This window comes from Saccopteryx leptura, chromosome 7, assembly GCF_036850995.1.
Source record: "Saccopteryx leptura isolate mSacLep1 chromosome 7, mSacLep1_pri_phased_curated, whole genome shotgun sequence".
In the NCBI taxonomy this organism is placed as follows: Eukaryota; Metazoa; Chordata; class Mammalia; order Chiroptera; family Emballonuridae; genus Saccopteryx; species Saccopteryx leptura.
Genome location: NC_089509.1, coordinates 43,017,092 through 43,033,960, shown reverse-complemented (window position 1 = coordinate 43,033,960; position 16,869 = coordinate 43,017,092). Strand labels below are relative to the sequence as shown.

At 39.5% G+C, this 16,869-nt stretch overlaps 1 protein-coding gene across 2 annotated transcripts in view; it reads left to right on the top strand.

Annotated features, from left to right (window-relative positions):
• ACVR1 (activin A receptor type 1) overlaps window positions 1-16,869 on the top strand; it is a 131,807-nt gene that overhangs the window by 99,375 nt on the left and 15,563 nt on the right. For both annotated transcript variants that reach the window (XM_066345083.1, XM_066345084.1), the window contains exons 7-9: window positions 2,580-2,679; window positions 6,165-6,311; window positions 14,765-15,040. In XM_066345083.1, coding sequence (XP_066201180.1) covers window positions 2,580-2,679; window positions 6,165-6,311; window positions 14,765-15,040 — 523 coding nt within the window. The remainder of the gene's footprint in view (window positions 1-2,579; window positions 2,680-6,164; window positions 6,312-14,764; window positions 15,041-16,869) is intronic.

Genomic DNA, 16,869 nt, shown 5'->3' with positions numbered 1-16,869 from the left:
TGACATCCAAAAAAAATAAAAGCACCTCTTCAAGTTTTCATGCTCCTGTGCTGCCCCCTTGTGGAGTGCAGTCATTTGGTTAAACCAGTGAAGTCCAGCAGCAAGATGTTCACCATATGTACAGGTTAAAATTTTCTAGCCACCTTGGAAAAAAAGAAAACAAAAACAAGTGATATCAACCTCAACAATATATTTTTAAATTAATATATAGAATTATTTCAATCTATCATAAATAATTGTTAATGAGACATTTCACTTTTTTTTAACCAGGTTTTCAAAATCTGGTATGTATTTTACACATGCCGCCTATAACCGTTCAGACTATTCACAGTTCACTTGCTCAGTGTCAACATGTGATCAGTAGCTACCCTAATGGACAGATAGCACAGGGTCAGAAATTACTATATTTATACATTTTAAACGTACACTTCTGCATATTTTTAAATGATGAAATCACGTTAAAAATGACTATCTTTCTTTTCTTTTTTTGCATTTTAAAGTTGTTTGTCAAGTGTTAACGTTAAAGCAACTTTAAACTTTAATTGAGAAAAGGGAATCATTTTCTACACATTGGTTACCGTAAAGTGCAAAAGAGAAGAGTAATACGTTTTAAAGGGACACTGCTGAGTCTGATGCCTGCCCGACGAAGGTGCAGATTCATGAGTGTTAGGTATCCTTCACTGGGCCGCTGTCAGGTGTACTGTTTGTTTTGTAAAAGGGGAGAAGGACCCGTGTGCTTACCTATTTAAATTGTGGTACAGGAGAACTGGGAAAAGAGGGGAAAGGACATTTCAAAAAGTAGAATATTACAGGTTTCTTGTTAGACATGTACTTAGAAGTTTATTTCACATTTTGAGGAAAATTAAATGAGTTTATTGAATTAGTAACAAAATGATACATGGCTGAATCTTGGAAAATCATTAGCAAAGCAAAGCAAGATTCTGAAATAGATTAGTCAGACTTACGTTCCTAGGAACAGCTAACGTAATTAATCACCATGGGCAATAATAGGGGTGTCTCTTGTAAATTACTGTTTAAATAGTTTCTATACTTTTGAAAGAGGAATGGGAGTGGATGCTGAAAGTCTTCTCAACTCAACCATGTTAGATGACAGTATGTCATGATATAATGACACATTCAAGAACACTGCTTAAAACAAGTTGTCATGATTGGTCTGCATACTTGCTCATTTAAGCAGTATGCTCATTTATTATTCAGCAGAGCACATCTTATTAAATAGCTCCCTACATTGAAAAGAAGCCTTTGGGTCCCAGAGTTGAAGGTGATGTTTGGTTGGCTTTAGTTGATTTTCTTCCCATCTCCCTCCTTGAGGCTGTAAACTAGGTTTAGAAGTAGGAATATATATTATGAAAAAAATAACATATTAGTTTATTTTTTTAATTATTCTCTCAAAAATATTGAATGAATAAAGAGAAAAAAAAGAACATCAAGCTGATGGTTAAGGAGATGTGAAAGTCTACTTTATCAACACTCAATTTCTGGTTGATTATCCATGTTGTGGTTTTTAAGGATTCTAAATTTTTTCCTTTGGATGTTCAGCTCTTGGTAATTTTGCTGATTAACAGTACTTCACAGTGGTACTCAGAAGTTAAAAAAAAACAACAAGTATTGTATCGACAGGCATTCATGCAAGCTAAAATGCTTGGGAAAGGATGAACTTGAAGGCTTGTCAGCTCACTGTTACCGCAACATTACCACCATCACCATGGGCACAGTGTTGATTACAGATGATCCATTCATGATTCAGAATGACCTCTGCTTCTTAGCTGCTTTCTTTTTTTCCTAAGAAGGAAAAAATTATAATTGGAAGTCTTCTTCCCTGAAGTTCTTTTGTAGAAGTAGATTTGGCACATGGTTTGATGTTTTCAATGAAAGCTGTAGTGGTTCTATGATTTGTGGCTAATTCACATCAGGAAATGACATGTACTTGTTAGTTTTGTGACCCTTTTGTTCCTCATTCACCTCAAAGGTAACACCTCCATCCAGGTTCCCCTCTCTGCTTGAGGGTACCAGTTTGGTGACTCACGTGGCCACTGGTATCTTTCTAATACAAACAACATTAGAGTTGTCTGTTCCTTATTCCTAGTTTGTTTGTTCCTCATTAGAGCCCCTTAGTTGGCATGTCAACTAGAGTGGATCCTTTGCTAGATATTAACAAGCAGAGTAGAATATGGTCAGTTATGCCCAGCCCTTGGACTTGAAGTTACTCTCTCTTCTTTGTTCCTCTTATTCTTTATTCTACTGCCTACTTCCTGGACTTTCTAATTTGCATCTTCGATTTTGTCTACTCAACTTCTTTATATATTTAATTCTAAAACTATGGATGCACCAAAGGACCACTTATCCCTCAGGAAAATCTGAACTGTATCTGGGAAAGGGTAAGCTTCTGGTTTTCCTAATAAAACCAGTGCTTCCAATAGTGGGGCTGTTGATGCCCACTAATGGGCCACACGTCCAGAGTTGCTGCCTTTGCATGAGTTACAGCCACATGCATTCCCATACTCGAAACTGAGAGCCATTTCTCAATAGTTTCTTTTTCTCCTTGTCTTGAACTACAGGATTTACTGGATCATTCGTGTACCTCAGGAAGTGGCTCTGGTCTTCCTTTTCTGGTGCAAAGAACAGTGGCTCGTCAGATCACACTGTTGGAGTGTGTTGGTAATTATCCCTTTTCCTTCCTATGTGGGTTATATGTAATGTTAGTGTGGTTCTAGAAGTAGGACAACACTTGGAAAAATCTGTTTCTTGTTTCCTGTTGCTTGTTAAACGTCAGGAGATGCAGGGTAGCCATGTGGTGTGGCTCTGTCTTTGTTCCCTGTGTGACTTGTGTTGGAGCACCTGAAGTTGTACAAATCCTTGTCAAAGGGATCTGTCTCTAGTTAGTAGAGAGAATGCTTAGTCAAAAGCTTTCGGTTGCATGTACACCCTTTGGAATGAGGGGAATGCTTGAAATATGAATTAATTTTGGCAGCCTCTGATTGTAAGTATTTAATGATCTGAGGTAAGTAGATCATTTTGGACCATAAACTTGCATATTGCAATTCTCTAATTCATCTTACTCTTCCCTGCCTTTATAAACAATGAAATAAATTTATCAAAGCTACTTTTACAACTGCTTTATTTATGCAAGAGGTATATCTCTATGCCCACTCACATTTTTCCATATAAAAACATATTTAGACATAATTGTAATCATAGTGTGTATATAATTTGCATCCCTGTTTTATCATTTTAAGCTCACACACATTTCCCTATGTTTGTACACAGCATAAATATTTTTAAAGACTGTGTAATAATTGTCTATTGAATGTTAATTTTTCTTTAACAGTACTACTTGATAAAGATTTTGTACACATTACTTCTTTCTTTTGAGTACTCAGAATACATTCCTGGGAATTAGGGTTCCTTGGTAAAATTTTTTTGACTTTTTAATTTTTATATATTTCCAGTAGCCCCTTTTATTTTAAAGTCCCAGTTTTTATTAGTTTTACTTTTATGTAGTGGATATTTCCCAGCCACATGATAGTTCATTAATTTCTCCTTTAGACACCATGTAGGGCTGGCCGCAGTAGCGATAATGAGTTGGCATCACCTCTGTGCTCTCTTCCTAATTTTCCTGGTGGCTTTGGGCTAGACTTAGCAGCTTTTAGGGTAGGTGGCTCCCTGCACTACGTGGCTGCTGTGCTTTGACTTTTCTTCCCATTTTCATGGAAACCAGGACACCCCCAAACTCAACAGTGGAAAAGGGGATGGGCAGGGGTATTAGGAGCAGCTAATGCCAACTTCAGGTACACAGGTGGCCAGGGGCAGCGTGTTGCCATTTCCCTAGATCTGCAGCTACTAAACATCCCTCGTGCGTCTTCTCTGCCATAGAGAAAATAAAAATGGAGAAGTCCCAGTTGCATACAAGCAGGGTTATCTTTTGTACCAGTTAACATCCTATTTGATTGTGAACCAGGGATTCAGAAGGGACACGGGTACCCGTCTCGCTTACCCTCATCCTGTCCACGTCCACTCACCATTCGTAGAGCAGCAGGTCTCAAGATCAGCCCTCGGAGATGGACCCCAGAGTCCAAAGGGCAAATACATATATACTATTTTTGCTTATTTAGATATTCTCCAGCATGTTTTGAAACAATGTAAATTCACTTACAGCATTTTGTTGGTCTAGTGCTAAAGGCTTTGAAAAAGCAATGCCGTTTTAGTAGCTTATAGTGTTCATGTGCTACAGTCTTAGATAAAAATGTATGTGGTGAATTGCTTGGATAGTATTTTGTCATTTTTGGTTCAAGAGCAAGCGAAATTGGACTAGGTCAGTCTTTTCCAGGCAATAGTCGGTGAACCCCCAAATTTCAGAGGCTTTAGGGATCCCCTTTGTGGGGCTGCATGGCCAAGATTTCTGGGCAGTGCTGCTTCCGTTTTTAGCAACATCTACATAAGGATGCATTTGCAAAAAGCATTCATCAACATTAAAGCATTTGAAAACCATTGAAGTAGGTTTCTCTTTTACTGTAATTCTGTCTACTTATCCTGACATCCATCTCTGTTTTCTTTAAAAAAAAAAAAAAAAGCCTTAAAGGAACTTTATTCTAAAGTCCACAATTCTCTGGGAAATTTTTCTGTCCTTCCTAGTGAGACCATGAGGTGCAACTAAAGAGACACAAGGAACGCAAAGGCAGGAAGAGTCTAGCCTGCCATTTTCTAGCAGCCAATTTTGTATTATCTTCACTCCAGCCTTCACTCAGGCTACAAATGCTGGGCAATTGCTTTATTAATTGACTTTATTAAAATTAATCTTGTACTCTAAACACTGTTTGTTTGCCCTGACAGTGGCTCACAGTGACCACTTACCACATTTAACATCCTTTTGGATTAGTCATTGCTATTCAGTAGGGACTTTGTTTATCATTAGGACATCTAGATTGGCTGGTTTGGATGATGTTCCAGGTGAGTCATCCGGGCAGACATGCTTTCTCTCTCCATGTTTGGGTTCTCAGTGGCTTAGTGTTTTCAGCAAAGAGCTGTATTCCTGTCTGTGTAGGTGGTGCGACAGCTGCTTATTAGCAGCCGTGATTCCCAGCAGCTTCTGCACTGCAGCTTGTATCTCCTGCTGCATGGTTATCTGGGTGCCACGTATGTCTTCACCCTTGATTATATACCCTGTGTTGGTCCGAGTCTCGTGGTAATCACCTCCTCCTCCCAACCTCCCTGCTTACCCCTATCTGTAATTAAGGAGAAGAATGGCAGAGGGAGCATGGATTTGACAAGCTGATAGGCTGATAGTTGTGTTGTTGCTGGGGGGTGGGGTGCATGCACCCAATAGAATCATCACAGCTAGTCACCGCATTCTGGGAAATGTCTTCTGCAATTGGTCTTTCCAGTGTAGCCCACTTGCAGCATTACAGGGTTGTCTAACAAGCAAATACCCATGACCAATGTCAGAAATCAGAACTGTTCTGGGATTATGTGTTTAAGACTTTGCAAATCCTCTTTTGAACTATATCCTCTGCCAAAAAACCCTTCAGGGCTGACGGTGGCGGCTGGTCGGTCTCCTTCACAGCATTGTTTCCTGTGTGCTGGTGTGTGATTTTCTTTTCAATCCTCCAGGACACACATTTCAAACGTAATAGTCTCCTTTTTGAAAAATATAAATGCATATGAAAATTCACAAATTTGAACTCGTAGAAAGTGCCTGTTGATCCTGTGTGAAGGGAAAGAATCAAGTAAGCCCTTCAGTTTAGCCACGTACACGGTTTCCTATACACTGCTTGTCTAGAGCCTGTTTTGTCTGTCAGCACAACACTGAAATCTTATAATCTGTACCATTTTCTGAGTTTTACTAAATTTCATACGCTTTCAAAAGCCATGTGTTTCATACGTTTTAATAGAGGAATTTAAATATAAAACTTTGTCATCCGCAACTCATTAGAGGGCAGATAGTGATGGTGCTTAATTTGCTATCACAATGGGGTGGCTGGGAAGGGCAGGTGCTAGCTACCTTTACAGGCAAAAGGTTGTGGTATTTATATTCCCCGGTTGAGTTTTCCCAGTCAACAGTGGAAAGGGTTAAGGATTGCAGGCATGAACTTGACTGATTCCCTCTTCCGTCCTGCTGTCCCATGTCACCTCTGCGCTCTCCGCAGGGAAGGGCAGGTATGGCGAGGTGTGGAGGGGCAGCTGGCAAGGGGAGAATGTTGCTGTGAAGATCTTCTCCTCCCGAGACGAGAAGTCATGGTTCAGGGAGACAGAACTGTACAACACTGTGATGCTGAGGCACGAAAATATTTTGGGTAAGTACACGGATAAGCCCCTCATTAATTTTATCTGGAAAGAAATATTTTGCCTGCCTTTGCCCTCTCTGATTTGGTGGATGGGGATTTGCCAATCTCTCCTGAAAAGCCAGATAGAGATCTCGAGCATTTACGGTATATACTGTTTAATTTTTTAATACTAATTTCTTGTTTAAATCTACAAGGAAGCTAAGTTTGAAGGTTCTCTCTGTGGTGAAAAGGAAATTGTTATTGTTCATTCTTATTCTACAGGTCATTATTTAAACAGAAATTTGCTCCATATTGTTCACTTCAAGGCTTCATCGGTTATTCTACTTATCCCACACCCTTTTTGAATATTTATGACTTGAATCAAACTAAGAAAGATCTTTGGACGATTTCCTAGAGATTCACAGCACCCAGGGACATAGTAATTAAATGCACATTCCCTCAAACTAGGCATCGCTTTTTTTAAGCTCAGATTTACAGAGGGATTTAGCATACATTTTAATTTGGAAACTAAAGCTTAAAAACATTTGTGAAATATGTGAAGAGCTCATTGAAATACTTCTATGGAAGTATAAAGGGTGAGAAATTCCTTGTATCCATTGGCTTATATGTTTTTGAGAAGTTTCTGTAAATGTGTTTATACTAATACATCTATGATGAATACTACTTGGAGTGCTTTTTATTGGTGGATATAATGTTTGTAGAGAATTTGTCCTGTATAAGATAAGAAGTTTTGGCCACTTTATGGCTATTGTATTAGGCTTGGCATATAGAAGGCTGTTGCCATAATTTATTTCTATTCCAGTACAGCTATGAGCCATATAAATTTAGTCAACTATGGACAATATATACAACAGTGGTCCCATAGGACTATAATGGCTGCAAAGTGTCTATCTTCTGTGACAGTGTAGCTGTGGAAATATTGTAGCATGATGCATTACTCACATGTTTGTGGGGATGCTGGTGTAAACAAACTTACTGCACTGCCAGTGATATAAAGATATAACACATACAGTTATACTATATATTATACTTTATATATATGTGTGTATATATATATATACAGACACACACACATACATATACTATGCAACATTATACTATAGAGTCTAGGTGTGTAGTAGACTCTATACCATTTAATTACACTCTACAATGTTCACATGACAGAACTGTCTAACAGGTTTCTCAGAATGTATCTCTGTCATTAAGTACATAATAACTTGATAATGATGATAAATTACCATGCTACTAGTTTATGTGTTTACTATACTATACTCTTTATTTATTAAGTTTGTTGGAATGACACTGGCTGACAAAATTATACAGGTTTCCGGTGCACAACTGTACAACACATTGTCTGTACATTCTATTCTGTGTTCACCACCCCAAGTCTTTTTCCGTCACCATTTGTCTCCCTCTCCCCTCTTCCACCTCCCCCCATCATTATTTTAGAGTGTACTCTTTCTACTTAGAAAAGTTTACTGTAAAACAGTATGCCATGTTATACAAGCAGCAGCCTCATGTTTCTTGTGTTTACTCTGTCTCTCGATTGCATCATTTTCTCTTGTGCTTGATTTAATCTCATGTTATTATATAAATTTAGTGTAGCCTAAGTGCATAATGTTATAAAGTCTACAGTAGTGTACAGTAATGTCCTAGGCCTTCACATTCACTCATCATTCATTCAACAACTTCCAGTGTTGCAAGCTCTGTTTATAGTAAGTACCCTCTCCAGGTGTACCATATTTTATCTTTTACACCACATTTTTACTGTACCTGCTCTATGTTTAGATAACACAAACAGTATTGTGTTACAATTGCCTACAGTATTCAGTACAGGTACATGCTATACAGATTTGTAGCCTAGGCGCAAGAGGCTATACTATATAGCCTTGGTGTGTAGTAGTCTGTATCATCTAAGTACACTTTACAGTGTTCACACTGTGACGGAATTGCCTAACAACAGATTTCTCAGAATGCATCCCTTTTGTTAAGTAATGCACGAATATACTGCCAATTTAGTATTAAACCTGAGTAAAGCTGTCTGCGAATAATGGTTTGACAGCTGTTGTCCGAAGCTTTGCTTCAGCGGTATGGTGGTATGTTCCATTACAGAATTGTCTCGGTGTCTGCTGTTGATTTCCCCCTTCCTCTTCCTCTTGGACCCTAGCCATCAACTAATCCTCCTCACTTATATTCTTGGTCTCCCCTTTCCAGTCCCTCTCTCAGCAATGAGTTATCTTCCATTGGAGAGCTGAAGTGCTTCTGCTCAGAGGGTCTTTGATGACTCTCACTTTGCCTGCAACACCTGTGACTTCTGAGCCTGGCATACTGCACTCCCGATTTGGGGGTCCAGGGAGTCTCTGAGGCATCCTGTACGACTATCCCCACATGCAGCCATTTCTGATATTTGCCCTTCCTTGGGATTTTCATGAACATTCAGGTCTCTTTGTCTTTGTTCATATTGTTCTGTATAACCTACTCTCCCAGTCCCACCCTCTAACCTCCCCTTCCTCCATCAAAACACCACAGTGCCCTTCCAGTCTCTCCAATTTAATTGTGCTATTCCACTCTCCTCACTTAGTACCTCTGCTAGAACTCTTTTTTTTTTTTTTGTATTTTTCCGAAGCTGGAAACGGGGAGGCAGTCAGACAGACTCCCGCATGCGCCCGACCAGGATCCACTCGGCATGCCCACCAGGGGGCGATGCTCTGCCCATCTGGGGCGTCGCTCTGCCCCAATCACAGCCACTCTAGCACCTGAAGCAGAGGCCACAGAGCCATCCTCAGCGCCCAGGCAAACTTTGCTCCATGGAGCCTCGGCTACAGGAGGGGAAGAGAGAGACAGAGAGGAAGGAGAGGGGGAGGGGTGGAGAAGCAGATGGGCGCTTCTCCTGTGTGCCCTGGCCGGGAATCGAACCCGGGACTCCTGCACGCCAGGCCGACACTCTACCACTGAGCCAACCGGCCAGGGCCTCTGCTAGAACTCTTATCACACATTGCCTTGTGTGGCGGTTGGCTGCATACGTGGAACAACAGTAAAGCTGGCAATGACAATAATGACCAGTTACCATGCAGTAAGCACTGTGTTTTGAGCATTTTCTCATTTAATCTTTATCACAATCATAAGAGGGTAGGTATTCTTGTTTCCTAGTTTTAACTGATGAAATGACTGAGGTACACAGACGTTAACATCACCAGCAGGTTGAATAGTGGAGCTGAGAATCATCACACTAGGCATTCTAACTCTTCACCACAGTTCTGTATCCTGCTCTGTAGTTTTCTGGATGGGTATATAGTGACAGAGTTGCTTCTTAGGGTCTGAGCTGAAAATTCACCAGCAATCCAAATTATCCTTCAGTGTTCCATTTTTCCCCCTGTAACTGAAACAGACTGAAGTTGTGCAACAGGTAAGGCGTTGATGGTGTTAGAAGAAGTGAAGTAGCCTGACCTGTGGTGGCGCAGTGGATAAAGCGTCGGCCTGGAAATGCTGAGGTCGCCAGTTCAAAACCCTGGGCTTGCCTGGTCAAGGCACATATAGGAGTTGATGCCTCCAGCTCCTCCCCCCTTCTCTCTGTCTCTCCTCTTTCTCCCTCTCTGTCTCTCTGTCTCTCCTCTCTAAAAATGAATAAATAAAAAATAAAATAAAATAAAATAAAGAAGTGAAGTACAAGAAGAACTTGAATCGTCAGAATTATTCTTAGTGGGCAGATGCACATATGCTAAGAAACATGGGGGTCTGGGACTCATGAAGGAAGGTCATATTCCAGCGTCCCCTCTCATTCTCATGAGGCTCACAAGCTCATTGAGCAAAGTGCTCTAGATATCACTGTACTATGCAAATAATCACTTTATCCATGCACTTAAGTTAAATGACCTATGATACCACTCTATTGTACAATGAGGACAAGAATTATTTCCATTGTTTTTGCTTTTTCATTCAGCACCGAGGACAACACTCTACACATGGTAGGTGTCCAGTAAATATTTATTAGATTGGATTTAATCACAAGGGGGAGGAAAAGATAGGTTTTTTTTACCGTGATTACAGGGGCAAAACATTGTCCATTTCTTATTACTAATGATCCATGGAAATTCTGAATTCATGAACTCTTCCTACTCATCATAATTATAGCCAGTGGATTGATCTTACTGTACAGTTCTTTTAATTGCAGAAGCTTGTAGAAATGCACAATCTTTTTTGTCCAACCTTTCCCTGCTTTACCAGTTTTCTGGATGTATACACTTTCAGGCTTGCTGTGAGCATTTTCTTCTCCACTGAAAGAGCATATTGTGTTTCAGATGTCAGATAATGATTTCCCCCACCCTTGAGTATTGCTAACTCTAGTCCCCCAGAATACATAATTAAATGACATACACACATACAGAAATACGTACACACATATGTATTTGTGTACACGTGCATGCATATGAAACTCTGGGCCCTCATTGTTTATCCTCCTCCTAACCTTCTAAAACAGTATCTTTTCAGTGGACTCTTTTGCACTTTAACTCTTCCTTTTGCTGAGTCTGGTGCAGAAGTCAACAGAGAAGTCAGTAATGGAGACTGTTGTGTAGTGGCAGGCGGGGTGGTCAGAAATTTGGGAAACCGGTTTCTCCTCTCAGCACTGTTTGACCCCTGTGTGACTTTGTGCCAAAGCTGTGTGTTTCTGCTCGTTCTTTTCTTCATTGCTAAGACTAAAGAGGTTGAGGATTTTACTCCAAAGTCTTGTCTTAAACTCTTTTAAAAACATTATAAAATATACATAACATGAAGTCTACCATTTTAATTATATTAAATGTACAGCTCAGTGTGGCAGAGTACATTCCAACTGTGTAACATCACCACCCTCCATCTGCAGAACCCTCTCATACTCCTCAAAGATACTACAGAACATTTTAATTAGTCATTATTTCTGGAGATCCATAAGAAGTAAAGAAAACTACCTACAAAAGATATTAAGTAATAAAATCATTATGGTCTTAATTGAACCCTGGGCTATTTTAAAATATAATAATAACCAACTATTCTTTTTTTTTTTTTCCCAGAGACAGAGCAAGAGTCAGAGAGAGGGATAGATAGGGACAGATAGACAGGAACGCAGAGAGATGAGAAGCATCAATCATCAGTTTTTCGTTGTGGCACTTAGTTGTTCATTGATTGCTTTCTCATATGTGCCTTTACCTTGGGCCTTCAGCAGACCGAGTAACCCCTTGCTCAAGCCAGCGACCTTGGGTCAAAGCTGGTGAGCTTCGCTCAAACCAGATGAGCCCGCGCTCAAGCTGGCGACCTCGGGGTGTCGAACCTGGGTCCTCTGCATCCCAGTCTGATGCTCTATCCACTGCACCACTGCCTGGTCAGGCACCAACTATTCTTGAACACTTCCTATGTGTTAGGCATCATATGAAATATTTTATATCTGATAACTCTTTTAGCCTTACAATAACCCTTTAAGGTATATGATGATGTTATCCTTGTCTTATAGACGAGGAAACCAAAGTGGAGATTTTATGTGACCTGTGCAAGGTCACTGAGCTTGGGAATGGCAGAACCAGTGTAGGAACCAAGTAGTTCAGCTCTGGGGCGCAACACTCAACCTCCGTGCTCCACGGTGTGGTGGTCTCACTCCTCAGCTGCCAGAGCTGCCCAGTGCCCGGTTCCTGGAGAGTCACCAGGAACAGGCTCCCAAGGAGCTCTGATTTTCTCCACTTAAGATTTGGGGGTTTATTTTAGTTCCTGAGGAGCCTGGAAGGGTAACTTCTGCCCTATTCACTTTCTCTCCCTGTTATGAATGTACCCAGTGGCTATGCCAGAGTTCCAACTAATCGGCACCTGTTCAACATCCACAAACCGCAGAGTGCGTTCACTTAAAATGCAAGTATGATATAAAAGTGCTCTAGCATTTTGAAGAAAATGTAGTAATATAATTCACACCTGAAAGGTAGTTTTTAAAAATCTTACCGATTTAAAAGTTATTTTTTCCTGAAGTTCTCTAGAGCATAATTAATAGGACAAACAAAATTCTTCCTTAAGTCCTAGGGGGCTTAGGGAAAGTGAGAGAATAAAAATCTATTTATTATTTATTTAACCAAGGTTTGCTCTCCCTTCAGCAGATAAACCAGCAGAGGCTCTGCAAGTATAGAACAGTGATTTAATTTCTTCTGAGTGGTGCTTTTATATTTTGGGGTATTTATTTTTGAGAAAGTCATTAGATTAATATTTGATTTAAAATAAGAGAGCAGAAACATTTCTTTGAGTAAGAATTACTAATGTGTGAGTACACATTTTGATTCATATTATAGCAGCAAAGGGTTCTGGGAGAAAGAGCCACATGGAGACCAAGACTAACTAGAGAGTGAGAGACTAAGACTGGCAGTGGGAAAGCTCAGAGGAAGAGGGAGAAAGGGTAGGAAATCTGAGTGTGGAAATGTTCATCAGTTCACTTTACAGATGCCCCATGGGTAGAACAGAAGTCAACTTGTTTGGGGTTAGGAGTTCCAGAGCCAGACTGCCCGCAGCCATTACTGACCTTAATGTCAGGGATGTAATTTACCTACTGCCTGTGGTTGTTGGAGGATTGCACGTGAAATGCTTGGCACATTGTTAGCGCTCGGTAATTAATAGCTGCCTCTCTTGTTGATGATGCTGATCAAATAGAAGGCCTTTCTGTGTTCCCAGAGTTTCCTGTGTAAGATACATGGTATACCAGAACAGCTAGCATCAAACTTGTGGTTGGTTGCAACTTAATAGCTTTGTGGTTCTTGGCATCTCCCAGCAGCAACTTCATTATTTCTAAAACGAGTGTAATGATATCTATCTTACTGGTCTATTGAGGAAAATCCAATGAGAAAATATATGTGAGAGTGACATAAATTTTCTACAAAGTAGTATATGATGGTAGGGCATTTTATTTTAAGCATTTATTTTTATACGTTATAGTTTCGCAAGTCATTTCATTCTTCCTCATGCCGTATCTGTCTTTAAAAAATTTTTATCTTCTATTTATATATCTCAACCTTTACTGTCCATAAGGTTTAGATATATCTGATATATATATTGTAATAATACATATTTCTATAAATGTATTGTAATATATAGATATATCATGTATATTATAAGATATATATTATATATTAAAAGCACAGAATTGCTTTCCTAAAATCATTCTTCTTTGTGTAAGATATAGAGAAGAATATTATTCTATAAGATATATATAGAGAAGAGTAATGTTAGGAAACCACTTCTGAAACAAAAAAGACAAGCACAAATATCACAATTTATTCCATAGGTTAGGACGTGCCTCTGTCTTCTGTAGTTCCTTCAGTGTACTCAAAAGTCCCCACAGATAGCTAGAAAAATCTTTTGCTACCTCTTTTTTACAGTGGTCAGTATTTCACTTCTCAAGACCAGTTGTCACTTCCTGATTGAAATCTATTGTAACATCTGGTCTGAATTATGATTCCCTACCCTGGGGTCATGGTGCCCTTTGCAGATACATATTAAGTCCTTTTCACATTATGCTGTGATTATTTCCTTTTTATATCTATCTTCTTTTTTTAGCTAACAAACTCTATTATCTGGTTTTCCTGTGTGACTGACAAAGAGCATCATAGATGCTTGTTGTATTTCATTGGTTCTTTTTTTATTTGTTGAATCTATTAATCATTTAACATAAACCGAGCCCTTTATTATTGTACATCTGAATAGAGATAATCCAAAGATCCTAAATACACAGCAAATCACAGGCAGATCAGGACTAGAATACAGATGTCTAGGTTCCAGGTTTTGTTTCTTTTTGGGTAGTTGATGAATGGTCTGTGCTTGAATATCAGTGTGATGAGGATTTTGGCATTATCATTATGGATAAGCACAAAAATATTATTTCTATTTGAATCTTAATGCAATATAAAGTATTTTAAAAGGATTTTTTAGTGTGACCAGGCAGTGGCGCAGTGGGTAGAGCATCGGGCTGGGATGAGGAAGACCCGGGTTCAAAACCCCAAGGTCGCTGGCTTAAGTATGGGCTCATCTGGCTTGAGCACGGGTTCACCAGCTTGAGCGCAGGGTCACTGGCTTGAAGCCCAAGGTTGCTGGCTTGAACAACTAAGGAGCTGAAATGAAGAATTGATGCTTCTCATCTCTCTCCCTTCCTGTCTGTCCTTCTCTCTGAATCTCTCTCTGTCTCTGTCCAAAAAAAAAAAAACACCAAAAACAAAAAAACAAAAAACACCTGTATTTTACCCTGGATATGGGTATGAAATTTTCCTGTTCATTAGCAGTACCCTTTAAAGGATTATTTTTGTTGTTGTTGATGATGCTCCTGTAAACCGCCTTTGATGGCAGTTGGTTAGTTTAATTATTTCTTGTATAGATGATCTCTACTGCATGGGTCACTATTTCTGGATATTGAGAATTATAATGTGGAATTCTTACATGTCTGCTAATTTTTTTCTTGCTCTCTCCAGGTTTCATTGCTTCAGACATGACATCAAGACACTCCAGTACTCAGTTGTGGTTAATCACACATTATCATGAAATGGGATCGTTGTATGACTATCTTCAGCTGACTACTCTGGATACAGTTAGCTGCCTGCGAATAGTGTTGTCCATAGCTAGTGGTCTTGCACATTTGCACATAGAAATATTTGGGACCCAAGGAAAGCCAGCCATTGCTCATCGAGATTTAAAAAGCAAAAACATCCTGGTTAAGAAGAATGGACAGTGTTGCATAGCAGATTTGGGTAAATTTTTACAAATATTTCTTTATTGCTGTTTTTACTTTTGTTGTATTCCCATGTTAACAAGGTTGGTGCCTTTCTCTCCCAACATTTTGTTGTGGAAAATTTCAAGTATGCAGTTAAATTGAAAGAATTTCATAGCGAACAACTATATCCTAACCACCTACACTCTTTCATTAATGTTTTATTGTTCCTAAGCTTATAAGAATCCTGTGAGAAAGACATAATTGATTTATTGACATGGACAATACATATACACACTATTGTGAAAGTTTTAGATAATACAGAAGTACAGTGCACAGCACCAAACCCTGAGGTCCCCGTGCTGAGCCTCCCACCTTTGCATGGAGTATAAATAGACTAGCTCTTAGACCACGTAAACAGATAGATGAAAAGACCTGCCCTGTGGAGTCTTCCACACCCCAATGAAAACTGCCCACAGAAACCATTGTAAAACAATTTCTCAGTGAAAAAAAAAAAGACTTTAAAGGGATTTAAAAGAAATAAAATTTCCCGACATGTCAAATCCCTCATGTTTTAAAACAAAAATAAATTTTATCATGTATGTTATACTGTCTACACCTTTATCAGTCTTAACAGTAACTACAATGATATGAATATAAACCGTTTTTAATCAAGTAGAGTGGGGAATGTCTATAGTCCACTGAAATGAATATTATAATTCAGCTTTATTAGCATAATTATTCAGCCAACATTTCATGAGTCCAGGATGTATATGGCTTTATATATAATATTACTATAAATAAAAATAACCTTATTTATAATGAGTGCAGTTAAAGCTACACCGAGCTTAACCTAACACCATGAGAATGAGATCTGTTAGCAGGGCAAATGGTAAGTTGGTTTAGGGATTTGTTTCCTCTTTGATGGTTGATCATTTTGCCATAGTTTAGAAGAACAACTTAAGAAACCATTTTAAAGACAAACTCATTCCCAGTGCTATTCATGTGCACCTACTTTGTGCGAAGCGTTGTGAAGTCAGGATGCACCAGCATGGTCGCCTCCGAGGGTGGGCTGGAGCGAGTATGACTGCGTGAGCAGGAGGTGACTGTTGAGGATAGTGGGAAAGTCTGTGTCTCGATGGCGAGTTAGATGTTACAGCATTTGTCAAAACCCCGAGAATGTATATTTAAGACTTGTGCATTTCTCATGAACTTTACATTTTACCTACAAAAAAAATAGTCAAATGATGAACTTCAGTAAATGGTATAGTGGTGTGCATACTGAACTCTTTGGAGGAAAGAGTTCTTTTGTCTGCAGTTTACATTGAAATGTATCAAAGATTAAGAAGGATTCGCCAGTGGGGGCTGGAAGGCTTGATCAGGGCTGGAGGAGCTTCCAAGATGGTTTGCTCACCTGGCTGTGACAAGAGGTCTCAGTTCCTTATCACGTGGGTGTCTCCACGGGGCTGCTTCCATCCTCGCAGCCTGCTGACTGAGCTGGAAGAGCAAACAGGAGGCCGTCATGTTTTTTATGTCCTAATCTTGAAGATGTATACTCATTTATGCCAAATTCTGCTCATTAGTCCCGCTCACACTTAGGGCATGGGGCATTGAGCTTCACCTCTGGGGGTGGGAAGTTTCAAAAAAGTTGTGGACTTATTTTTAAATCGCTACTGCTAGTATCTCCATGCTCTGTGTAAACTGTACCTTTTTACTATTCTGTTCTTTCCACTCTTTGGTCCTGGAAATGGTGGAGAGGCATGCATGATGGGAAGTATTCACAGAACCATAGAGTCTTTGGGTTGATGATAATGATGAAGGGGAAAGCAAACCAGTCTGATTTGGCCTAATGCAGTGCTGTACTCTTTG